We start from the raw sequence: 27,061 nt of genomic DNA on the forward strand, positions 1-27,061 counted from the left end.
AGTTTTGCCCTGGCACCCTTGGCCCTTATCAATAAATCATGTCACACTTTTTGGCACTAACACTCTACTGCTGAGTCACTGCCAAGACCCCCAAGGTCCTTTATTTTTCTCAAGACTTCTATTTTATGTTTGCTTATCTAGAACTGTTTCTAGTCCTGACCTGTTTAGCTTTTAATCCCCATCTATATTTCCTGCATTTGTGTAATCAAATATTACCCTACCTCAGCAGTCCATTTCTAACTTTTCTCAGTTTGGATTTAATTTTATTTCTGACTTGATGAGTGGCCCTGGTCAGAGGCTAAAATGAACAATTTTTACTGCATCATTTGAATCAAGGATGAAGGTACCTAACTCTGAAGTCAATCCCTGCAGCTGATGGGTCCCTGATAATGTGCCACCTAACGAGATCAGGTGCCGTATTCTTAACTCATTACTAAATACGTCTCACAAGATGGATTCAAATATTTTACTGAGTTCCTGATACAAATAAAAGAGATTCCTGGTTATCTGCAAGACATATCATATAGTTTCTTAAAAGCTAATTAGTAAAGGACTGTTCTAATACAAATGTCCCCTGCTTCCTGAGATCATGGAATCTCTAAAATATACTATATACCAAAAATATCAAAGATTCTGGTACTGCTGGAGCAATGTGTAAGGATAAAGGAGCAACATAAAGCAGACATTCATCGTAACTACATTTTCCACAACGAACATGGCCTGCTCCCTCTAAAAAAAAGGTCCAAATTCCTCCTCGAGACAAAACCTATCCCTCACTCATGCTTTATAAGAATGAGATTAAAAATATTTGATATATCTGCAAGAGGGGATGGAAGGAATTCTCAGGTTTGTAAGATCTCACACAGGCTCACAGATTTTTAGGGAATCTGACAGTCTGCATCTCATACCAAAGCAAGTTTTCTTAGGCATTCTGTATCAATCAACAAAACATCTGGAGAGCTGCACTGTGATGTCCCAGTCGAGGAAAGGGCTAGGAGCATGCTGGAGAATGAAGATTGGAGTCCAGCAATATTGTGAAAGCAAAAGAAAACAAGACCACAAGCATGGTTCTGATACCCTGACACACCCAATCACTTACAATCCAAATCACACTAAATCCTTGGCTAGGAAACCCTTCACATACCTGAATTCTATCTGGAAAACTAGGCCTGGATCACACTTACTCTTGAAACCCCTCAACTGGACACGTGCTCTCACACCCTAAAGCCTCAATACTAATAACCATTTATGTATCTCCAGATAGTATACACTTCAACCGCAATTCCCTGACCACCTTCCCCATGTCCCCATACAGATCTCCACAGAGCTGTGGCTGGTGAGATATAGTTTTGGTTAATTAGGAAAATCGGCCACACACCTGAAGTGCCAATCCCCGATCTGCAGCTGGTGCTGTCTTCTGATAACCATGTTCCCCAATTCGATTTCCCTCCTGCAAGGCCCAGTGTTAGTGAGCGGTCTAACTTGTAGAACATCGTTCCACTTGGGAGTGTTAGCCTCAGCAGACGCACGTGGGTGCTGTGCTGCTGTCACTTAATTACAATGTATGTTTGTACCTGCCCAGTTTTCTCACCTAGGTCACACACTCTTTAGACAGTTTAAATAATTTTTACCTCTCCCCACTGCAGCCTTCACTCAGACCCTAAGAGACAACCCAGATGCAATGTGTAAGGTTTAAGGCTGAAGAGACGTACAAGAGGTGAAAAGGCCTAGAGGCTGCTTCTCTGAAATCACCTGGGACCCTGAGCCCACCCTCCCTAGTCTGACACACAGACTCAAGGGAACAAACTTCATTCCCACATATGTCTTCTTGGGCCCAGAGAAAACCAATGGGAAGGGTGGCAGGGCATTCAGAAATCTGACTGTACTGCACAAAATGGAGTTCTAAGTCCCAAGTCCACCATTACTGTGGATAAAAAACAATTATTTGACTGCTCCTAGCTTGTTTTCTCATCTGTAAAATGGATAAGGCCTATCTCCCATCTGCCTCTCAAGGACTATTTTGAGGAACTGCTAACAGAAGTTCTCTGAGAGTAGTCTATAAACCACAAAGCAAGCGGGGTTAAACTAGTTTTCTCTGACTCTGACTCCAGTTGCCACGGGCCCTGCCTCCTCGACATGGTTTGTAAAGTGAATGGAAAGGAAGGACGAGCACATGGGTGTGAGAGCCCCCAGGGCTTCTTTAGGGCCTTACCCTCCTCTTCCTCGCTGCTTCCTGCAGGACCATCTGGCAATTTGGAGCGGCTAGCCAACTTGTCGCTGGTCGTGGCCATGGTGAGGAGGAAGGCATAGCCCAGAAACAAGGTCTTGTTGAGGGGCAGAGGCCCTCTCTGCTCTTCCAGGGCAGAGGGCTCACCCAGGTTGTCGCCACTCTCACAGGGACTCACAAACTCTCCTGCCCCCACCGCACCTGGCAAGGACAGAGGCACAGGGTACAGACCATGGCCTGGACACAACGGGGTGGGCAGGCAATGTCCTGCGGAACTTTTTTGAGCTATTAACCAAAGACCCATCCTATGGCCAACAACCTGAAAACAAACTCACAAGGCAGAGGGCAGTCCAGTGGTTAGAACTCCATGAATTCATTGCCAAGAGCCTGGTTTCAATCCCTGGTTGGGGAACTAAGATCCCGCAAGCCATGCCACTTGGCTCAAAAAAAAAAAATTTTTTTTAACAGTGCAGAGGAATTCTATGTATTTAAATTTTACAAAAAATAAATAAATAAATAAATAAATTTTACAGTCATAACAATGTATACATTGTTTTCCCAACTAGCATTGTTTTTATAGAGCCAAATCAAAAACTTCTGAAGTCACCTGAAGAAAAGGTGGTTCTAACAAAGTAAAAGTGAAAAATGACTGGAAACCTTCAGCCCACATTCCCTGCCTAGTGCTTTGAGGCAGCCTTTAAAAAGGTGGGTTCATTTAAAAGAAATGTCCCCAGCAGATACTCCCCCCCGTCCCTGACCCTCACCAGAACAGTGCACAGAATCCTTGGTATAGTGCTTTTACATGTCGACAGAACCGTATCAACCAGTTTCCAACACCTGGGAGTGGGACGTGAACCGGCCAGTCCAGGACTCCCAGAACACCCATGCTTGGTGCCCCAGGAAGTCCTCGAGGAAACAAGCAAATACCTGGCATGGAGAAGCCGAATCCTGGCTCATTGGGAGGCTAAGATGACAGTCAGGTTATGCCTCCCTAAAACAAAACCAGCAGCAAGAGAACAGTCTGATGTAGCATGCACAAGCCTGGACTTCACAGCCAGACTGCCTAAGTCTGATTTCTGGATGACTGTGTCACCTTGGGAAGTAAACCAACATTCTGCCTTAGATTCTTCAACTAGAAAATTAATTCCAGCACCTGTAACTCACAGACACTGTATGAGGTAAAATGTATGAAGCACTGAATTCCATGCCTTACATACCCTGAAACACAGCAGAGATATTTAGATACGGAGAAGACACAGGAAACAGAAGTGCCAGGCACCAGGACATGCGACGACAACCAACCTCCTCAGTTTGCTAGACTAAGACAGCGCCCTGGGGCAGACACTGCAGACTCTGCCTCTGTGTCTCCAGCATCCACAGAGGCCGCGGCTGGGTCACAGCACAGACCCAGTAAACAACAGATGGACTGAACTTCTATAAACATGCAGCTTGAGGGGCTGGAAAGGGGTTGTTTGGGGGTTAGTATAGAAAGGGGAGATACAGGCTAAGGTACCAGCTTTTAATAGGACATGTGGGAAAGCCAGAGGGCCCTGAGCATAAGGGAGGGAGCAGCAGAGCTTCCAGAGGAAGACAGTGCCAGATAAAGGAAGAGGTCCAAGAAAAACTGCACCTCCTGTGAGTCTGCCTAAAATCCATTACATTTCTTCTCCCTCCCAGAACCAACACAGGCATCGAGGGATGTTTCCCATCAAAGCCTGTCTTCCTTTCTGGTACCGGACTGGGCTCTGCTGGGAGACGGAGAGGTGGGCGTGATCAGGAAGGAGCCCCTGCTTGTGCCAGGCCCCACCTCTCCAGCAGCTGACCCTGCATTCCGAGGTCTGGGGGAGAACAGGGTAAAGGGGAGGACGGGGTAAAAGGGAGCACTCACCAGGTTTCACAGTGGCAGATTTCCGGCCTCGCTTGGCAGGGGACCGCTCCTCTTCAGAAGTGACAAGCTTTCTTTTGCCCGAGGGGACCCCCGTGGCAGCACGAGGGCTCTCTGTGACCTTTCGGGTCGGGGTTGTACTGCTGCTGCTGGAAGTGGTGGGGGTGGCTGGGGAGTTGATGTTACTTCGCCGTTTCCGTTTTCCTTCCACCAAATTGTCTGCGATACAATGAGCCAAAGGCAAGTCATCTCCCATGATGGTCTGAGGCCATGACCTCTAAGAAGCCGATTGCAGCCTGATTTAAAAACCACCACATCCTCTCCTCCACCTCCCACATGAGCAGGAAGCCTCTGCCAAGGCCACCATATTTTCTGTTTCAGCTTCTGCCATGACTAAAGTGTGTTTGGTCCTTTACAGAACTGGGGAGGCCAGAAAAATCTGAGGACTTACTATTGGGTCCTGGCAAGAAAACAAGAGATATGCAGTGGCTCCCAATATGAGAGTTCGTTTCCATCTCATAAACCACAAAGGAGTAAGACTGAGGGAAGCTTTATGAACTGCTCAAAAGCCACCACTCTGCCCACAAGCAGGCCAGGGGTCCGTTGGCAGTAGTTCAGGAAGCCAGGGTCTTACCTAAGCTGATGTCTGCTGCCTTGGTGAGGGGCGTTACTGCCTCATACGGGCCCAGGCCATACTGCTCTCTCAACCTGTTTCCTTGCTCCAAGGACAAGATGACAGCCATCCGCTTATACCACTTCCTTTGGCCCTCTTTTTCAATGCTGTAGTACAGCTCTCCAGACTCCTTCCTGTGCCCTTTTACCACTCCTGGGTGAAGGGGGGAAAAAAAACATAAAAGCAGCTTGTTTAGGCTGCTCGGCATCTATTCAGAGCAGGCCTGAATCAGGGAGTCATAGGAGGTCCAAGAGAGGGCTGAGGTTAGGACTGAGCAAACTCCTAGCCATCAAGTCCACACACCACCACCACTCAGGGATTGGAACGTGAAGGTTGCCAGCAGCAGGAACCCTCTAGTTATAAAATTAAGTTTCCTAAAGCCAGCCTTTATGGGTTGTTAGCAATTCAAATGGCTCTCAAAATGAAATGCATGTGGTTTCTTAATGGTCCCATTATAACTTACTAAACCTTTCCTTCTTCGTTTGTTTGGAGGCTGGGTGATAATTCTTGAGTTAAGTCACAGATGAAAGATGACATCATTTCAAGAGAAAGCGTGAGTCTGTGTAGCAAAATCGAAGTAGAAATACAGAGCAGAGAAAGGAAGGAAATCAATCCTGCCTCTCCTCCATTATCTGCTTCTCTGATCTTGCTCTGATTTGGGACCTAAAGACAAGGCCTCCAGACTAAAAGGAACTCAGTGTGGGGCACAAAAGCACACTGGGCTAGAATTCAGGAGACCTGAGTCTAGGCCTAATTCTGCTGCCACCAAGCTGTGTGATCGTGGGCAAGACCTGTTTCCAATACTATGAAAAAGATACCTATGTAAAGATAAATACAAATATAAAAACAGGGCACTAATGTGAATACTTTCTCATTCCTATGAAGAGAAAAATCAATGTATTCTCTCCTGCTAGCCAGTGTTTGAATGAAGAGCTAACAGAAAACCAGAGCATGTACCAAGGGGGAAACAAAAAAAGGAGAAAGCAGGCCTTGGTTCTCTCCTTATCTCTGCCACAGAGTCACTCGCTCTCCCCTTGCTTGTTCATCTCCTGGCTTAAATCTCTATCACCACACTAAATCCTCAAGAGCACAAAGAAGGCCAAGGTCAAGAATACCCTTCACACTAATGAAGAGGTCTAGTCTAACACCAGTAGACAGCCTCGATAAATGGGACCCAGAGTCCCCTTCCCCTGAATGCCACAATTCACGCAGGATAGAGAACCGGCTCTGTCTTAAGAGGGCCTAACATGGACTTCCAAGAGAGGCTTTACACTGGGAAGAGGAACAAATGCATTTGACACAAACAATGTAAGTCACAGGCCATAAAAGATCTCAATCCATGTGCTACTGGTGCTAAGTGAAGCTAAAGTGTTACCCAGAATTAGAAGGTGAGGTGGTTCGTTTAACAATGAAATAAAGCGGCAGACAGCAAACTACTGAGGAGTCCAAGCACAACAAAGTCCGAAGAGACTTCAACTGATGCATTTTTGCCCACTGTACCCAATCACTGTTCCAAACAACCCTCATTAAAGAATGTTTTTAAATGACAAACTCAATGAAACATGTATCTCCAAATCACCTCATAGAAAAGAGGCAACACATTCAAAGAATGGACACATGGAAGGTAGACACCCTCTGGCTGTCGCCCACCCCCTCCCACACACAACGCCATGAGAAGGGCATGCACTGCCACGGCATTCTTTTCAGAAACTCATTAACGCCAACCTAACCAAGAGAAAACAGCAGACAAACCCCAACTGCAGGACAGTCAAAGAACACCTGACCCAGTACGTACTCCTCAAAACTGTCAGGGTCATGAAAAACAAGAAAAGGTTCAGAGATTGTTACAGATCCGAAAACAAGAGACGTGTGAGGAGTAGAGGCAGTACAGGAATCCTGAACTGGATCCTGGAACAGAAAAAGGACGTGGAAAAGCTGGTGAAATCCATGTCAGGAACTGAGTTAATGGTATAGTGCCAAGGCAGTAAGTAGTCTTCATCCTGACAAAGGTGCCAGGTTAACGTAAAATGTTGACAACAGGGAAAGGGGAACGCTGGCTGAGGGGCACAGGGGACGTCTCTATGCTATCAGTACTCTGCATGTGGCAGATGCTGTGTGTATATACGTTTTTTCCAAACTATGGAGTTTATTCAAAAATAAACAAGGGGAACAAAGAACAACAAAGCAGCCAGGGGTGAGAGTAGGCCGTGTCGGGAATGAAATTTCTGACTGGAGGGCACAGGAGAGCACTGAGGCTGGAGTGAGTGCTGCTGGTGGTGGAGGGCCGCGGACGTGTTAGGAGGGCTCTGGCTTCTTCCAGTACCTGCACTGAAATACTCATCCTCCGAGAGGGCGGTCACTTCCGTGTCCAGGGGGATGGGGTCACACAGCAGGATGTCTTTGCCCAACACATCACACTCGTACCCATCATCAAAGAGCAACTTATACTTCCCAGCTCCGACATCTCGTGTGATTTTTCCAGAGTAAAAATAGCCATTGGATGACCACTTGGCTACAACACGCAGCCCTACAAAGCTGTTCCCTGGAGAGGAGGCATCTAAGCCATCTGAAGGGCCAGCAGCAGTCTGGAATGGAATCTCGGGAGAGTCGCTTCGACGCAAAGCACCAGCACCCGAGTCTGCCCGTCTGCTGGAGTCTGGTGCTCGAGGCACGATACGGGTGAAGGATTTATCGTCCGGCGACATGCTAGGTGAAATGTCCTCTATGCCCAAGGGGCCAGGCACAGCTGTTTCCCTAAAGTGAGATAAGAGACAGGCGAAGGCAGTGAGAATGAGCCAAGAGCAGTAGGATCTATCAATTTCCCCACTCCTCTGTCTCCAGCCCGTTCGCTGCTAACCCCATTGCAGGCAGAAGCCTGGTGTCTCAGGGGCCTCACTCTGATCCCGGCCCACTCCCCAGTCAGTGTGGGCCCCTCTTCTCCCTCCTGACACCCCACATACTCTCTGCTCCCCTCTCTTCTCTCTACTCCCTTTTTTCTGAACAAGTCACAGACTAGTGTATCTCACACTACCCGGGTACCTGGTTCCAGTGGTCCGAGAAGGCGGGCGGCCCCTTCGCCCGCGCCCACGAGGTGTGACTGGAGCCTTCCCTGCCTGTCTGATGCCAAGGCCCGCATCACCATCCTCCTCACACACTGGCGTCCCTGTCTGACTGACCCCTTTTCTAGGACTAGAGAATGAAGACAGGTTAGTCTGAGAGCACCTGCTACCGGATCCTTCTTCACAGTCTCCCCTTGGTCCTCAGACTACATGCCAGGCCAGCAAGGCTGAGCCTCCAGGGCAGCAGGAAGCTGGTCCACACACCCACCACCAAATTAGCTGGGAGCGGGAGTTAGGATACCAAGTAAAGGGCATCCTTCTACACTCCAGTCTAGACCCTCCTGACAAAGCTTCCTACTGCTGCCCTCAAAAACAGCACATCCACTCCTGCCCTGCCTTCTCTTGTACTTCAGGCTCTGGGTACCTGTAGAGGAAAACAAAAAGCTAGGGAACGTGTCAGGTTGGGGCCACTACCCCGAACTTCCTGTGCTCCCAACCAAAACACCCACAGGCTGCAGAAAGTGGGGGGCGAGGGGCAGGAGCCTGGGCCAGCATTCCCGAGGTCCCCTCACCTGTTTTCCACAGTTTCTCAGGAAGTCTACCTCCCACAGGGCGCCACCCTACCTCCCATGCAAACCCAAAACAGGAAAGGAATGAAAAGGGGTGGAAGAGGAGCTGATCGATCCTAGGAGGATGGGGGGACTTTCCGTGACTCCCCTTTTCCCGTGATATTAACACATCAGCAACCCTGCCCCTGCGGTGGCTCTCTCTCTGGAGACCCTGTCTGCACCTCAGCTTTCCTGGGCCTCCTCGGGAGCTGGGCAAGGCAAACTCGGCAGGTTCTGTCCCGCTGGTTTTCCCTTTGAGTTGTCCGGCTCCTCTCCCTGAGCTGCCGCTGCTGTGCATGGCAGACAGGCTCGTCCCACTTGACGTGCGGTGTAAGCTGGACGCCTTGGAGGAGAAGGAGCTGATGTCCCCCAGGTCACCCGAGGAGCCGCCAGTCTGTGAAGGGGAGACTTCCGTTTCACACTCCTGACACTCTACGATCGGCTCTTCGGTCTCCTGCAAGGAAGAAAGGGGTACAACGGCTTAGAAACGCCACAAGAACATAATGCTCCTGTGATGACTGGACAGTCCTAGATGGCAAGAAATTTCAGTTTAGAGAGTTGGGAATTAGGAAGGAACTTTCTGGAATAATGGAAATGTTCTGTATCTTGCTTTGAATAGTTATGACATATTGTCAAACCCACTGAACTGCACATTTAAGACCCGTGCATTCTATAGGGAATATATACTTCAATAAAATAAATAAAGATGGTACTAGATCAGGAGGAGGGGGCCTCTATTACCCGGAGCTAAGTTAAATTATCTTTTTACTGGACAAGTTCACAACCTTTGGCTGCTGAGATGCCAGCAAGGATTCCAACGCAGAGAAGAGAGGTAACGCCCTAGGTGAAGGAAGGCAGGGAAGCTGGCAGGTTAGAGGAGGAGAAAGAGTGGTCAGGAGCCCTTCTGGGTACCTGATTACAGCAGTGGGTAGCCTGACAGCGTTGTTTGAAATTAGGTATTTCAATACACGATTAAGGAAATTAAGAATCACAGGCAAAAACTGATATATAATGGCATTACTGTTTATAAAAATAAAGACCAGAAAGATAGAAAGCAAAATATTTGCATTTCTGATATCTACAGAAGAGAGGAATATCAAACTGACTCTCACTCACTCCCGTGCCTGCTTTGATGAACTGGTAGTGGTTGCCTGGAGCTCAGTCTGAAGCAGCCTCTGAAGCTAATCCCCAGGCTTAATAAGGAAAGGTTCTAGAACTGACCAGCAGTGTCCTCTCTGGGCACAGAACTGAGAGATTACAGGGCAGCTGCTGCCCACCTGCCTTCCTCCTCTAGACTGTCTGTGCATGACCGTGCTGCTGCCCGAGAGAAGATGGGAGAGAAAGAGGACAGACCACCCCCCCTCCCCTCAGAGAGTGTACTCTCTCTCTGGGAGACGGTACTCAATGTGCATAGGCACACACATTTAAATACTACTACTGACTAAATGATTATGTTTGACTACTCCTTTCTTGAAAATCTCTTCTCTAAAATCTATAAAGTCACTCTTCTTTTCATTCTACCTGTTTAGCTAGCTCTGCTTGTTTTTGACTCCTCTTCCTCAGCCTATTCATTTTAAATTAGTATTTCCCAGGAGTCTGTTCTCACTTCTCTCCTCACTCTTCGTGTTTTCCTTGGCCAGTCTTACATGACTTATTCTGACCTGTCTACCAACAATACCATGATGACTCAGCTCTAAGCTCTCAGATACAAATGCCTACTGAACTCTTACCCTTGGATATACCAGGGACACCTGTATCTTAACCCCTCTAAAACTCAAACTCCTCTCTATTTCCTTACCTTCAATGAACCTGGATGTCCCCAGTGCCTCTCATATCCCCTGAAGCTCTCTGTAGCAGGGGCTGATTTTCCTTAACCAAACCTCAAACCCTGGTTGGGGAACTGGATCCCACACGCCACAGCTAAGAGTTCACACGCCACAGCTAAAGATTCTGTGTGCAGCAACTAAGACTCAGCACAGCTAAACAGATAAATAGAAATAAATATTTTAAAAAAAAAAGAAATTGGAGATGAGAGGCCTCCTTGCTCCCCATTGCCATTAACAGATCATTTCTACCTCCCTACTTCTTGCTCCTACCAAACAAACCATTATCTGTCGTTCCGTACTCACCCACACCCTCCCAATCCCTCTCATGCATGAACACCTTACACCTGGTTCACAGCCTCCCCATCTCCCATTTCCATGATCATTTTTGAGGCTAACAACCAACAGATGACCCATCCAGCAACAAGCTTTCCTGATCTAATCACATCATTAACCTTTTCCTCTCCTCTACCCCAGCATCTGCATTCACCAGCTACATTACCAGAACCTGCACCATCTCCAGAAATCTCACCCCTCTCCACTCACCATCTCCTATCATTTATCTCCTACTCTAGCCAGATATGAGTCAGCACCATCTGCCAAGGTCACTGAACTAAAGCATGTGTTGGGAGCCCAGAACTTAAGTCAACTCCTTCTCGTGAACATAGCAAGCGAGCAGGGGCAAGACCAGTCCAGCGGGCTGGGACTCCAGGTGGCTCCTCAGTTGGAAAGGAGACCCAAAGAGCAGCAGCGACCTACACCTGCTTTTGCAACTGTTTAGAAGTTTAGGTCTTGTTCTTATAATGACTTGGGTCCAGGCTCCAAGTTGGCCTGTTAAGATCGTTTTAATGTGTTTGCTTATTCTTTTTCCTGTGTGTCCCTCTTACTAGATTCAGAGGCCACAGTAAGAGTAGCAACCATCTTCTTTCCTGGATTTATCCTCCAAACAGCACAGTGCCTGCCACAAAAGTGGCTCTAAATAAATATTTACTGAAGGAAGGATCTTCTCTTGTAAACCTGTGTCCTATTTATATTCTCCCAGTAAATGGTACCACCATCTATCTGGGTTCCCTGATGGTTCAGTGGGTAAAGAATCTGCCTACAATGCAGGAGACAGAGGAGACGTGGGTTCGATCCCTGGCTAGGCAGATTCCTGGAGGAGGAAATGGCAACCCACTCCTGTATTCTTGCCTAAAAAAATCCCATGGACAGAGGAGCCTGGTGGGCTACAGTCGCAAAGAGTAGGACATGACTGAGCAACTGAGCACACATCTATCTGCCCTAGCAGAAAGCCCAGGCATCATACATGGTTCCTCCCTCTGCCATCATCCCTGCGATCAGGAATTCAGCAGCCCATCAATTTCACCTTCTGTATGTTCTGTATGTATTTTACATCTGCTTCACTCCTCTCAATCCCTGCTGCTACTTCCCTAATTTGACACTTGCTGCCTGTGGTCTGAACTTTGCCTCTAACCTCTCCTGTTCCAATCAACTCTTACACTGCTCCAATTAGACCTTCCCAATATGCAAATCTGAGCATATCATTCCTTTCCCCCAAATTCTTTAAAGGCTCTCCATCACATAAAAGATAAAAATCTAAAAAAAAAAAAAAAATCAAAGATAAAAATCCAAACTCTTGTTCTGTGGGATACAAAGCCTCGTGCTCTGGGCCCTGAGCAACCTCAAGAGCATCCACTCTCCTCAGTCCCACCCTTTTGTTCTCGCTGCATCCTAAATATTCATTAAGCACGCCATGGAGTCTACAACATGTGCAAGCTTCTTCACTCTGCCTGCAGCGTCCTCTGCCCCTGCCCCTTCTCTGCCCCACTGCTGAGCACATGTCTGCTGAGGCCTCTCGGCCACCTTCAGGCCCACTCACAGGCTCTGCACCCTCTTTCTAACACAGCTTTCCCACCTCTCTACTGCAGCGACCACAGTTCTGGATTGCTTGCACGCCAACTGTAAGCTCCAAAGAGAATAGGGACCCTGTTTTTTTATCTTCATAGCAGTGATAGGAACACAGCAACAGAGAAGTTTCTGGTAAATAAATGAATAAAAGATGATAATCAAAGGCTACAAGAGATGAGGGAAAGTTCCCAGAATCTCTGACCTTGACCTGTGCACCTTCACATCTTTAGCCTGGCTACCAACTGGACTGTTCCCATCTGTGTTCTCTTTACATTCTGCCTCTGTGCTTTTGCCCGCCAAGGCTTCTTTTTAAATGCAATGTCCTTTCCTTGAATCTCTCAATACCTAAAACCTTCAATGTTCAACTGGCCCTCACCTGAAGGATTTGTCAAAATTCCCTTCAGACAAGTTTCTTCCTCTTCTCAACTCCTACACAGACCTTCCTTTTGACACATGTCCCTTTCACTCTAAGAGACTGCACTCTGCAGCAGTCAGGAAGGCAGGCTCTGGAATCAGACTGCCTGGAATAAATGCTACTTCCTCTGTTTACTAGCTATATAGCATTAAGCAAATGAGTTTAACTTGCTATGCCTCAGTTTCTTGAGTGCAAAATGAGAATAATATTTACTTCATACCTTAATTGTGAGAATTAAATAAGTTAAATCACTTACAAGTCCTTAGAATAGTGCCAGGTATATAGCCAGTGACCAATAAATGTTCAGTTCAGTTAGTTCAGTCGCTCAGTCGTGTCCAACTCTTTGTGATCCCATGGACTACAGCACACCAGGCCTCCCTGTCCATCACCAACTCCAATAAATGTTAGCTGCTATTATTATTGTATTTAATTACGGCAGTGTTTCCCAAACTATGTAACACAGGGATATAATAAACATTACTGTAAAAAATGTTCAATGGTCAAATAAGTTTGGGAAGTTCTGGGTTACACAGTAAAATAAATATCTTTACTCTAAGACTTCTTAAGGTCTTTAATGTAATATGCACTGTGAATTCCCACAATGGGGGAAGGCATGGTTACAGTTCTTGGTGTTTTCTCAAACTTAGTATTTATGACCATGGAATTTTTTTCCCTCTCAGAATATCTAACAAGCCTACCGTTTCCAGATATATACTTTAAAAAGCATCATAAATGAAATAATGAAGTAATATGTGTGTCACTTAAAACAGCACCTGGCAGAGACTTCAGTGTAGACTACAACAGTTACAAAAACTTGTCATGAAAGCAAACTGTTTTTCTGTAAAGCTGCTAAGTTCGTAATTTCTCCAAAATAGTAATAACACTGAAAAAAATTTTGTAAACATAAAATTGAAGGTAGCGTTCCAGTTCAAGATGGTGGAGTAGAGGAACATGCACTCATCTCCTGCGAGAGCACCAAAATCACAACTAGCTGTTGAACAACCATCAACAGGAGGACACTGGAACCCACCAAAAAAGACACCCCACACCCAAAGACAATGACGAAGCCGCAGTGAGACGGCTGGGGGGAGCACACTCACGATAAAATCAAACCTCATACCTACCGGGTAGGTGACCCACAGGCTGGAGAAAGGTAATACCAAAGAAGTTCTCCCACTGTTGTGAAATTTCTGAACCCCACGTCAGGCTTCCCAGCCTGGGGATCCAACAAAGGGACTGGGAAACCCCAGGGAATCTGAACTTGAAGGCCAGTGGGATTTGATTATAAAGACTTCCACAGGACTGGAGGAACAGAGACTCCAGCCTTAGAGAGCACACACAAACCCTTGTGTGCATCAAGGCTCAGAGCAAAGGAGCAGTGAGCCCAAACTGAACCAAAACTACCTGGCAGTGTGGCGGGTCTCCTGTGGAGGCGGGGGTCAGCAGGGGGCTCACCACAGGGACAGGGGGACTGGCAGCAGCTGTCTGGGAAGGTCCCCTTTGGCATAAACCCCCTTGGAAGTCGCCATTAACCCTACCATAGAGCCCAAGGCTGGGTCACCTCAGGACAAACATCTATCAGGGAGGAAACTCAACCCCACCCATCAGCAGATAACTGGATTAAAGCTTTACTGAACAAGGCCCTGCCCACCAGAGCAAGACTCAAGTGTTCCAACCACCAGTCCCTCCCATCAGGAAGCTTACACAAGCCTCTTAGCCTCCTCCATCAGAGGACAGACAGAAAGGCAAGAATAACCACAATCACACAGCGAGTAAAACAAAACCACATTACATAAAGTTAATCAGCATAAAAAGGCAGAAAGTTATGTCCCAGATGAAGGGACAAGGTAAAACCCCAGAAAAACAAATAAATGAAGTGGAGATAGGCAATGCTCCAGAAAAAGAACTCAGAATAATGCTAGTGAATATGATTCAGGATCTCAGAAAAAGAATGGAGGCAAAGATTGAAGAGATGCAAGAAATGTTTACCAAAGACCTAGAAAGAAAGTGAAGTCGCTCAGTTGTGTCTGACTCTTTGCAACCCCATGGACTGTAGCCCACCAGGCTCCTCCATCCATGGAATTTTCCAGGGAAGAGTACTGGAGTGGGTTGCCATTTCCTTCTCCAGGGGATCTTCCCGACCCAGGGATCGAACCCGAGGCTCCCACATTGTAGGCAGAGACGCTTTACCATCTGAGCCACCAGGGAAGCCTAAAAATCTAGAAGAACTAAAGAAAAAAACAAACAGAAAATAATACACCAGAAGGAATCAACAGCAGAATAACTAAGGCAGAAGAACAGATAAATGATCTGGAGGACAGAAAGGTGGAAATCACTGCCACAGAATAGAATATAGAAAAAGGAATGAAAAGCAGTGAAGACAGCCTAAGAGACCTCTGGGACAACATTAAATGAACCAATATTCGCATTATACAGGTCCCAGAAGGAGAAGAGAGAGAAAAGACCAGAGGAAAATATTTGAGGAAATAATAGATGGAAACTTCCCAAACATGGGAAAGGAAACAAACAACCCAAGTCCAAGAAGTACAGAGTCCCAAGCAGGATAAACCCAAGGAGGAACACACTGAAAGACACAGTAATCAAACGGACAAAAATTAAAGACCGAGATAAATACTAAAAGCAACAATGGAAAAATGACAAATAACATACAAGCGAACTCCCACCAGGCTAGCAGCTGGTTTCTAAACAGAAACTCTACAAGCCAGAGGGGAAAGGCATGATATATTTAAAGTGATGAAGGGGAAAAACCTAAAACCAAGAAGACTCTACCCAGCAAGACTGTTTTTCAGATTTGATGGAGAAATCAAAAGCTTTCCAGACAAGCAAAGTTAAGAGAATCCAGCACCACCAAACCAGCTTTATAACAAATGCTAAAGGAACTTCTCTAGGCAAGAAACACAAGAGAAGGAAAAGACCTGCAGAAAATAAACCCCAAACAATTAAGAAAACAGTAATAGGATCATACATATTGATAATTACCTTAAATGTAAATGGATTAAATGCACCAACCAAAAGACATAGACTGGCTGAGCAGATGAAAACATGTGCATGTATGCATTTCCACTTACCACATCACTTCTGCTTGACCTCCCCCGCAAATTGTATGTAATTATTTTATATTTACAGTTAATCATGTTCCCATTGGAGAAGGCAATAGCACCCCACTCCAGTACTCTTGCCTGGAAAATCCCATGGACAGAGGAGCCTGGTAGGCTGAGGTCCATGGGGTCATGAAGAGTCGGACATGACTGAGCAACTTCACTCTCACTTTTCACTTTCCTGCACTGGAGAAGGAAATGGCAACCCACTCCAGTGTTCTTGCCTGGAGAATCCCAGGGACAGGGGAGCCTGGTGGGCTGCTGTCTGTGGGGTCACAAAGAGTCAGACACGACTGAAGCAGCAGCAGCATGTTCCCATTATGGCTTTCAACTGTAATTATATTTTTTATAATTATCTTTTGATTGTGAAAAGTAATAAACATCTTTTACTATTGTGATTATGTAACTATTACTCACCTCATATCACTGTATCATGATTGGTCAACAGAAAAATTATGTAATTCTGTACCACCTAAACTACCATTTAATAGAAAAACCTGTAATCACTTTTTAAAATCCATATGCGTATCAGAATTACCTTGAAATTTTTTGAAAACTACAAATATCCAGGTATTGCTTTTTTTTTGGCCAGAGGTCCAGATATATTTCTAATGAGCAGCCATGTTTAAAAACAACTGCACTATATGAGGATCTTTTACTTTTATCTAGTTTGTTTCACTTTTTCTATTTCATATTTAGTGCTCTCATTTCATTCAGTTTATGTTTTCCAATTTCTCCATCTCCTTTTTTTGATGTTCTTTCTCAAGCCTTTATCAAGCACAGCAGAAGCTTTTGTATACATATATGTAATATATATATTTTACAAAATGTATGAATTTTTGCCTAACTAAAAACTTTATGACATTTTGATTCCACTTGTTTGATTTAGTATGACTAGAATGCTAGATTTCGAATTAAAAAAACAGATATACAACAAGCAACAAAGGTTTACTGTACAGTACAGGGAACCTAGTCAGTATCTTGTAATAACCTATAATGGAAAATAATTTCAAAAATAACATATGTGTATATGTATACCTGAATCACACACACAAAACAGAATTCTACTTTCTGAAACTTAGTAATGTTTATCTTCTTGCCAATTTTTCTAAATGTCCTATGGACATCTAATAACAATGCATGAGATACAAAATTTTAAATATATTTCTGTAGGATATGCTTAATATAAATTAAATATATATTTAAATTATTGACATTAAAGATGCTCTTATTCTTATTTTTTCTGCACTTGATAAAATATTCTCAGAGACATGTCAATATGTCTATGATTATATATTTTTTCTTTTCCCTTATATTTCTTCTGATATTTGCTTTACGTATCTTTCTTTGTTGTTAAAAGTGTCTAATGGTTTATGATGTCTATCTTCTTTGTGAAATTATACCGTTTATCATTAAAAATATTCATCTTTGTTTCATTTAAAATAAATTTTTTAAAAATTGAAGGTAAACCAGCATTTTAAAAGAAATATTTTTGGCATCTGGTGTATAATAAAGAATATAAGACAATTTCTCAAACTAAAATTAAACACTTTCTGACATGAGAGCCATAATTGCCCATTAATGAACAGCAGCAATAATATGTTCCACTTAAACTATTTACCAGTTTAATTCTCCCAGAGAACAATCTCCTATATGGCTAGCTGCCAGAATTAAAGAAAAGTGCTTGACTAAGGAATAAAATAGCTATGCCTCTTGTCAATTAGTAAAATGGTTCCTGGAGGAACTTCCCCAGTGTTCCAGGGGTTAAGAATCCACCTGCCAGTGCAGGGGACATAGGTTCCAACCCTGATCCTGAAGGATCCCACATGCTACAGAGCAACAAAGCCTGCAAGCCACACCTGAGACCACACTGTAGAGCCCTTAAGCTCCAACTACTGAAGCCCGCATGCCCTAGAGCCCATGCTCTGCAATAAGAGAAACCACCACATCAAAGAGCAGCCTCCACATGCCGCAACCAGAGAAAGCCCATGAGCGGCAACAAAGACCCCGTGCATCACATAAATGAATAGTGAAAGAGTAAAACATAATATTTTATCATCATATGTACCAAGATATTAACATATGTGGGCTTCCCTGGTAGCTTAGTGGTAAAAAAAAAAAATCCACCTACCAACGCAGATGGGTTCGATTCCTGGATCAGGAAGACCCCCTGGGGAAGGAAATGGCAACCCACTCCAGTATTCTTGCCTGGGAAATTTCATGGACAGAGGAGCCTAGCAGGCTACAGTCCATGTGGTTGCACAAGAGTCAAACATGACTAAGCGATTAAATAAGAATGTTAACATATGTACCAGATATTAACATATGTACCAAGAAAAAAAGTGCCAGATCTTTAATTCTAGAAAATCTAACCTCAGCCACTGTTAGATCTAAACAAAGTCAGCATACAACACTGTCCACTGTATCAGTCAATAAACATCAATATTCTGCTGACACTGGGAATGAGTTCATAGTGAATTCTACTAAAAAAAAAAAAGGTATACTTCCTACTAACAGGCTCATAACCACACATGGATGGAGACCAAGATCAATGAGTAAAAAATGGTAACGTGAGAAAACAGTAAGAAACAATGAGAAAATACATGCTGCTAAGCAGGAGATTCTAAACTTCATTAGTTTCAAGGATTAAAAATAACACATAAAATCTTTATACATGACAGATTTACCACTTTGTTCTCTATACATATGGAAAGCATAATGGGACTGGTTAAATAACTGACCAAAGATCAAACAGCAAACCCGTGGTTGGGAAAAACAGAACTCTAGCCCAGTTCTTAAATCTTTTTCACAGGAGGAGGAAGGAAAATGAAGCGTTAGCAGCTAGCTGCACAGGGATGAGGGATGGAGGCGGAAAACCAGGATAATTTTTCTATTGAAAGAAATCTGCCACATAGACCCAAGTATGTATTACCTCAGTTACTTTTCTCTCTACTTCTGTTCCATCCACATAATACACGTCTGTGATGACACGAGTGACAAGTGTGCGGACCTCACGGATTGTTCTCATGTGGCGATGCAAGACATGGCCGTGCGGAGGCTGAGGCATATCAAACTCTTCCTCTCCCTACGACAGAAAACAGAGAGCACAGGCATGAGTCTCACTGCAAACTGGCAGACTCACAAGTCAACTTCTTCACGACGAGCACTGTTCAGAGGGTCCATGAATCTCGTGTGATGGGATTTTCCAGCTGCTCTGTTTCTATTCACTTATGGGTAACACTAGAGATAGGCCAGCTGCCTAGTGAGAGGAGTTTATATCGGTTTCACCTAAAAACCTATTTCAGTCCAAATCAAAATCATAACATCTAGCACTTATATCTAGGATTTTTAAGTGCAATTTTGATCCCCTAAAAGCACGTTAGAGATTGTAATCCTTCTGATTCTGTTGCTGACTTAACAATCAGCATACAATTTACACTTGCAAGAAGTCTTCAAATAAAAGGAAGGCATTCTTTAGAACTTTATATAAAACAGAATAAGATCTGAAAATCTCAGTGCAGTCTGTTTTTCCTGCATTAGTAAGTGAAAACTATGGTATATTTATTCCTGGAGCAAGACAAATTGATTTCTCCTAGAATTAAGTATGAAATATTTAATGTATTCCAAATAATAGACTGTAACTAAAGAGTTGAGCTAGTGTCCACAAATAGAGGACATTAGCAAATTAGGATTTTGTATCTAGTTGTATCATAAAGAATAGTCAGCTACATAGTTTAAATGAGACCCTGCATTTTTATGACAACTATTGCATACTTGTTCTCTCATAACATCTGCATCACATTTATCCACATCCACAACCCCACCCCTTCTGCCCCACAGCTCTATAACTGTGAAAGGAAATGCATGCTTTTTTCTCCCACCTGATTTCCCCTACAGTAGACTGATACTACTTTCTGCAATCAGTGTCAAGGTCAGTGTCAGCATCAAGTGTCTTTCAGGAGAGTTATATGCACCACCGCATAATGGCGAGCCTGCTTTTTCATTGCAGTGTGGCAATATTTTACCTCAAGTAATTTACCTGAAGAATTCCCAGTCTGACTTCATGTTAGGGTGAAATATCTATGAAAATTATACAAATAAAGTACATGGAAACTTATTCAACCAATTCCTTAAAATAATTCTGTCCATACAAACAACTCTGGTTAACGAATGGTCAAGGTACTGGTCTGTCACACACGTCACCAGGGTGCCCCCGCGTAAGAACCACAGCAGCCTGGACCTGCTAGCTGCACACACGGTGATTAGACCCTCGATCACAGTCTAAAAGCTTTTGGTGTGCTTTACGTATATCCTTAAAATGCAGCCAAAAGCCTCCCTGTAGTCTTCCATTACAACAGCCAGGTAAACAATCACATCAAGAGAAATACCTAAATAAACATGTCTGATAGAGTAAGAAAGAAGAGAAGGGAAAGAAGGCGGATAAAAAGAAAGTTACGCTTACTCTCTTCAAATAATATTCTGGAAAGTTTCTGTAAAGATACGTAACTTGAGGATCTTGTTATAATTAAGGGAAGATAAAATGAAAATAAAGCCACACTTTCACTTCACAGAAAACCTGGCTCCAGGCCCACCTGACACACAAATGGAAATTTAAGGAATGTCAAAGGTAGGCTGCCTACGCTTTTCTCTGAGCCTGACCTGAATCCTACCCAGACTGCAGGAGATAAAAAAGCACCAACATTCAGAAGATGTCCATACAGCCTTATCATTTTCTAATCACTCTTCAAAAGATGGCATACCAATCCCAATTTCTGTTACCGTACCCATCATCTATATTTTTTTATTGTGGTAAAATATACTTAACATAAAAATTACTGATTTTAACCACTTTTAAATAGACAGTTTGTAGCATTATGTACATTCACACTTTCACAAACATCACTGTATCCATTTCTCCATAACTCTTTTTATCTTTCCCAACTGAAACTCTGTACCCATTCACTATTCACACTTTTGAGCACTTTTCTTTCCTTGGCAGGAGGAACAAGCTTTTAAATGTGCTGTTTCACTCTGCATGACATAGCAGTAGTACAGCGTAAGTAATGCTGTGTTGCTAACAGCTGCAGTAGTGGTATTTAAAACAACAATCAATAGGTTGTAGCAGCAGCTATATACTATATACTATATACTATATACTATATACTGAGCATTTACTGTGTGCCACACCCAGCACTAAGGGCTTTGCAAACTTCATCTCATTCAACTTTTAAGACATCTAGATGACGTCTGACTCCAAAGCCTGGGCCTTAACTAATGTTCTGGCTCTCACTGGCTCCTCACTGTCACGACACAGGAGCAGGAATTATTTCCCTAGCTGACAGAGGGAGAATCTGAGGAAGTAAAGAAAGACATAGTCTAGTGGCACTCATGTGATTGCTGTCTTTAAGATACAAGTTTTAACCCTTGTTATAAAGGCAGAAGAACCAAATTATTATGTGGCAGAATACAAGCACTTTAAGGGTAAAATAAACAGCTGCAAAATAGGGTCTGATGTGCTACAGCTCCAAAAGGCTATGTTATTTTTAATCTGTATGAATTGATAAGGTCTTTGGTCTCAGAGTGTTAGTATAAAAGGCTAATATAAACAGAATTTTTGGAGAGGCACGGATAAACAGAACAAGACTACACAAGCTATGATTAAAAAATAGAACAGCAACATAGCATAATGAAAAGAATACCGCTTCTGAAGTCAGATATGCTGAGTTCAAATTCCAGTTCTGCCACCTACTGATGGCAAAATCTTGGGCAAGTTACTTAACCTCTCTTCAGCTTGGTTTCTTTACCTGTGAAATGGGAATAACAATACCAACCTCATGGGTTGTCTTGAGCACAGTGCTGATATACTGTAGGTGTTCAATAAATAGGAACTGTATTATTTTTATAAAACAAACAACCTGGACCATTCAAATGAGAGGTACATCACTAGTAAAGCTTTCCTAGGCAGATTTCAAGTGATGATGCTCTAATGAAAAGGCAATTTAACCATGGTTACTAATGAAATTTTATGAACTTACCCCCTCAATTTTCACAAGTTCCTACACACCCCTACTCTATTTCTAAAAACCTGTTCCTGCAGTCTCACATTCATCAGCCCCAAAACTTTTCCTCCCACTGCATGTACTCTTAGCTGCTTTCTGCAGTCCCTGGTTACCTGGGAACTTTCCCTGTTACTGCTGTTTCCAATACTGTGATACACTATCCTTCACACTTCTTCTACTCCTTCCGGGAACCACAGTGAAATCAACTTGGGGGAGAAGCAACTGGCTCTGATGGTTATAAAAGAGAATGAAAAATGGCAGAAGACTGAATGTAGAAAAATACCACAGGACCCAAACTACGCTCCTGGCTTTCTCATCCCATAAAGACCTACTTGACAAACTCTAGCACCAAAGACTGCAGGAATAGTCTTTGGCTACAGCTACTCATCATTTCCACCACTCTGTCTCTTATCCTGGATAAACTGTTTTTGTCTTTTAACCACTGGTCTGTATAAAACGGTCAAGAATTATTGTTAAGTAGAAGCAGCACAACTTAAATCCTCTGGGAATCCAGAAAGGTGAGAACAGGGCCCCTGAGGTACCCTATGTGCTCTCTCACCTGGCTGTGGAGCGACTCTGTATCATCCCCAGGAGCACTGACTGCTCTCTCACCAGTCCCCTTCTCCGTCTGAACTGTGGCATCTTGTCTTCCAGAGTTCTGGTCCACTGTACTGGTCCCTTGTTCACACACATTCTGTACAGTCTGAGTTGCTGCTGAAACAGTTTCTGGGACCCACAGGGAATGTTCTATAGTCTGGATCCCCACGTTATTTTGGCTGGGCCTTTCAATCAAGGCCTTACTAGGTTTCTCCTGACTGGTACTCCATGCTCCTTTCTGGCCTTCTGGCGTATCTATCTCCATTGCTTCCCCTTGAGGACTGGATGGCTCCTGTGTGGCCATCTGCTGGGAGATAGGAGCAGCAGGCTCTTTGACAGGACTACTGGGCTTCATGGGCTGTTGACTCTGCCTGGTCCCTTGGTCACCTCCAAACTTTCCCTTCTCCTCATAGTCCTGAGTACTCGGAAAATGGAGCAAGTTTCCCCTGTAAATGAAGCACATAAAGAAACCATGTTTTAAAAAAAAAACAGAAAAACCTATCAAGTAAATGTGTGTGTCTGTCAAGGGGGAAACCATAATTTGATGATCTGAGAAATGTAGGGATGGGTGAAAATAAGGTGACCAGGTATATCACCTTACAAGATTTCTCATCATAATTTCATTCCTGTGAAAAAATAATGGTACACAGGATTAGTCCACTACGACAGTAAAATAGCCACAAAATTTCTCCACTCCATTAGCTATGAACTCTGAAACCTGACACAGGAAAATAAGGTCAACAAAAGATGTGAACCATTATTGAAGCCATAGACAATGAGGGCAATTTAGGGATCTACTTTAAAAGAGATCAACCAGGTTAAGATGTCTCATTTGGCTTTATTGATGGTTCTAACATTCCTTAAATGACTCCCAGCATTCTAGATACTGTTCATTACCCTCTTGACTAATAATTTTAGGAAAAGAAACCCAATCTTATCATATCAAAAAACCAAACAACCCAATCAAAAAGTAGGAAAAAGACCTAAGCAGACATTTCTCCAAAGAAGACATACAGATGGCTAATAAACACCTGACAAGATGCTCAACATTATTCATTACTAGAGAAATGCAAATCAAAACTACAATGAGATATCACCTTACACCAGTCAGAATGGCCAACATCAAAAAATCTACAAACAATAAATGCTGGAGACGATGTGGAGAAATGGGAACCCTCTTGCACTGTTGGTGGGAATGTAAATTGATATAGCCACTATGGAGAACAGTGTGGAGATTCCTTAGAAAATTAGGAATAAAACTACCATATGGACCTAGCAATCCTACTACTAGGCATACACCCTGAGGAAGCCAAAACTGAAAAAGAAACGTGTACCCCAATGTTCACCGCAGCACTATTTCCAATAGCTAGAACATGGAAGCAACCTAGATGCCCAATGACAGATGAATGGATGAAGAGGCTGGGGTACGTACATACAATGGAATATTACTCAGCCATAAAAAGGAACACATTTGAGTCAGTTCTAGGAACACATTTGAGGCTGATGAACCTAGAGCCTATTATACAGAGTGAATTAAGTCAGAAAGAGAAAAATAAATATTATATATTAATGCATATATGTGGAATCCAGAAAGGTGGTACTGATGAAATTATTTGCAGGGCAGCAATGGAGACACAGACATAGAGAACAGACTTATGGACACGGGGTTGGGGGAGGAAGGAGAGGATGGGATGTACAGAGGCAGCAACACGGAAACTTTCATTACCATATGTAAAACAGATAGCCAATGGAATTTGCTGTATGACTCAGGGAACTCAAATTGGGGCTCTGTAACAACCTAGAGAGGTGGGATGGGGAGGGAGATGGAAGGGAGGGGACATATGTATACCTATGGCTGATTCAAGCTGATGTTAGGCAGAAACTAACACAATTCTGTAAAGCAGTATCCTTCAATTAAAACATAAATTTAAAATCAAAAAACAATAAATAAATCACAAGTTCAGTGAGTTACTGTACCATGAAAAACTACATACTAATGTATTTTTAGATTGCATTAAATATACAGCAATCACAGGCTTCCCTGGTGGCTCAGTGGTAAAGAATCCCCCTGCAATGCAGGGGACACAGGTTCTGTTCCTGGTCCAGAAAGATCCCACATGCTGTGCAGCAACTAAGCCCATGAGCCACAACTACTGAAGCCTGGGCACCTAGAGCCCATGCTCCGCAACTAGAGAAGCCACTGCAATAAGCAGCCCACACACGTAAGCGTAGCCCCTGCTGACCGCAACTAGAGAGCCCGTGAGCAGCAACAAAGACCATATGCACACATGCATGCAAACGTGCGAGCACATACACCAGATTAAGGGCTTTCCTCGTGGCTCAGACAGTAAGAATCTGGTTGCAATGCAGGAGACCTGGGTTCAATCTTTGGGTTGGAAAGATCCACCGCCAGCACAAAGACAAAAAGAATCCATTCTGAACTAATCATGGAAAGACATCTGGAATCTTTCAGGCTGCCATGTCTGACAAAGCATAAACTGAGATATACCCAGAAGATAAATTCAGGGTGACAAACGGTCTAGAAACTATGTATCTTGCTGCTGTTAAGTGGTTGGCCACAGAAAGACAGAGCTAGCCATCTAGACAGAAAAAGCTGTCTCCAACTTGGGAGGAGCTCTCACCCTAAGAAGCTGAAGAGACCTGGGAAGACAGAAAAAGGAAGCATGAAGAGTTCTTTAGGGCATGCTCTGCATCTTGGAGAAGAAAGGAAAAAGGAGACATTTCTGAGGTTTCTATCTTGTATAACACAGCTTACCACAACAAGAGACCAAAGCAGGGTTTACAAGACAGTTCTGGCCAGAGAGCCTGGTATATTCAATGCAATTGGTTGTTAAGAGCTTGGGTCCTATCTGTCAGGAACCTCAACTGAATGAGGATATATGGCCCTGTGAAGAATAGGTAAGAGTAAAATCACCAGAAGACTGATGAGTAACACCAATCTGGTTTATAAGTGATCACACATACAAATTACTTAGCAGAGTGCTAGATACACAGCAGATGCTCAATCAGTATTAGTTGCATAAGACAAAGCATGGACCGATACACATTTGAATCTTTAAGACATCTAACATATCAACACCTAAGCAATAATAAAAGTGAGTCAAAAGCTAGAAGGGACAGGATTTGATTTACCATTTTAAGAATTCTATTGTTCCCACCCTTAAACAAGCCTAGACATTTTACCTCAGTTCAGTTCAGTCGCTCAGTCATGTCCGACTCTTTGCGACCCCATGAACTGTAGCACGCCAGGCCCCCCTGTCCATCACCAACTCCCGGAGTCCACTCAAAGCCATGTCCATTGAGTCAGTGATGCCATCCAACCATCTCATCCTCTGTCGTCCCCTTCTCCTCCTGCCCTCAATCTTTCCCAGCATCAGGGTCTTTACAAATGAGTCAGTTCTTTGCATCAAGTGGCCAAAGTACTGGAGATTCAGCTTCAACATAAGTCCTACCAATGAACACCCAGGACTGATCTCCTTTAGGATGGACTGGTTGGATCTCCTTGCAGTCCAAGAGACTCTTAAGAGTCTTCTCCAACACCACACTTCAAAAGCATTAATTCTTCAGCACTCAGCTTTTTTTTTTTTTTTTTTAGCACTCAGCTTTTTTTTTTTTTTTTTTTTTTTTAAAGCACTCAGCTTTCTTTATAGTCCAACTCTCATATCCATACATGACTACTGGAAAAACCATTTTCCCTCAGAAACTATTTAGGGCATAACTTCTGAATATAATTTCAGTTTTAAAACAAAGCTTCATTTTATTTTTGACATTTTAATTCCTAATTTGAAAAATAACAGGCTGCCTTTTCCCCCAAAACTGTTAATCAGAACAATTCCTATCTCTCTAAAGACTAAAGGTATCTCACTGCAACAGCAGCAACATTCAGCAGATTCCAGTCAAATATCAGATTTTTCTTACTTATCTTTCTTGTGTTAGCATCAAATAAAAAATGTGCAAATCACACTTTCCTCCAAGAAACATCTATCACAAAGATGTATATATCCCACAAAACAATAAAGAAGGAAATTTTAGCACCAGAAAAGAGACAGACAAAAGAAATTCAATAATTTTAAGAAGGACCACACTTCCTTTTCTTCATTAGATTAGGCTACACAATTCTACTCTGGTCACTATATGTTAGGTTTAGAAACTGATGCCAAAAAATAGCGAATTTTAGCAGAAAAAGCCTGGGTAAAATTCATCCAAAGTGAAATATGGAAGAATTAACCTCCATATTTAATAAAGGTCTAACCATTCTGTTCTGAGCGTAGGTAGGTCTGCCGGAGGGGAACTGGAATCAAGATCACCTGAATTCTCAGGCCCTTCTTCCATCAAGGTTAAACAACAATCATCAGCATCCTATTCTATTATAAACCATCTAATAAAACAGGAAGGCAATACAATGCAATCAATAAGTTTCCTAATTGCTGGGCCAAGACCACACTACTTTTGAAAACATACAAGGTGGTACTTCAGTTTCCTGATACAACAAAGGATGTGATCACAACAAAGGATGTGATCTGGACTATCTGATTCCCAAGAATACCAACAAGTTCACATGTAATCATCAGAATGTTTAGTAAAAGCACTGATGTGCTTCTCTTCAATATTTCTACCAATAAGGAACACAGAAATTATGTTGCAGGGAATTAGGACTCGAGTGCCAA

The 27,061-nt window shown here is 43.4% G+C and overlaps 1 protein-coding gene across 9 annotated transcripts in view; it reads right to left on the reverse strand.

Moving 5' to 3' along the window:
* The window catches only part of TP53BP1 (tumor protein p53 binding protein 1), a 91,213-nt gene that overhangs the window by 3,328 nt on the left and 60,824 nt on the right, over nucleotides 1-27,061 (reverse strand). For 5 of the 9 annotated variants that reach the window (XM_055556227.1, XM_055556226.1, XM_055556229.1 and 2 more), the window contains 8 exons: nucleotides 22,336-22,819; nucleotides 18,650-18,802; nucleotides 8,635-8,906; nucleotides 7,825-7,974; nucleotides 7,109-7,539; nucleotides 4,747-4,938; nucleotides 4,116-4,331; nucleotides 2,213-2,428 (listed from right to left, as the gene is read on the reverse strand). In XM_055556227.1, the coding sequence (XP_055412202.1) occupies nucleotides 2,213-2,428; nucleotides 4,116-4,331; nucleotides 4,747-4,938; nucleotides 7,109-7,539; nucleotides 7,825-7,974; nucleotides 8,635-8,906; nucleotides 18,650-18,802; nucleotides 22,336-22,819 (2,114 nt within the window). Of the gene's footprint in view, nucleotides 1-2,212; nucleotides 2,429-2,562; nucleotides 2,668-3,154; nucleotides 3,219-4,115; nucleotides 4,332-4,746; nucleotides 4,939-7,108; nucleotides 7,540-7,824; nucleotides 7,975-8,634; nucleotides 8,907-18,649; nucleotides 18,803-22,335; nucleotides 22,820-27,061 lie in introns of those variants that run through there. The other 4 variants (XR_008705481.1, XM_055556233.1, XM_055556231.1 and 1 more) reach the window with 4 other exon arrangements.

This window comes from Bubalus kerabau, chromosome 19, assembly GCF_029407905.1.
Source record: "Bubalus kerabau isolate K-KA32 ecotype Philippines breed swamp buffalo chromosome 19, PCC_UOA_SB_1v2, whole genome shotgun sequence".
NCBI classification, from domain to species: Eukaryota; Metazoa; Chordata; class Mammalia; order Artiodactyla; family Bovidae; genus Bubalus; species Bubalus kerabau.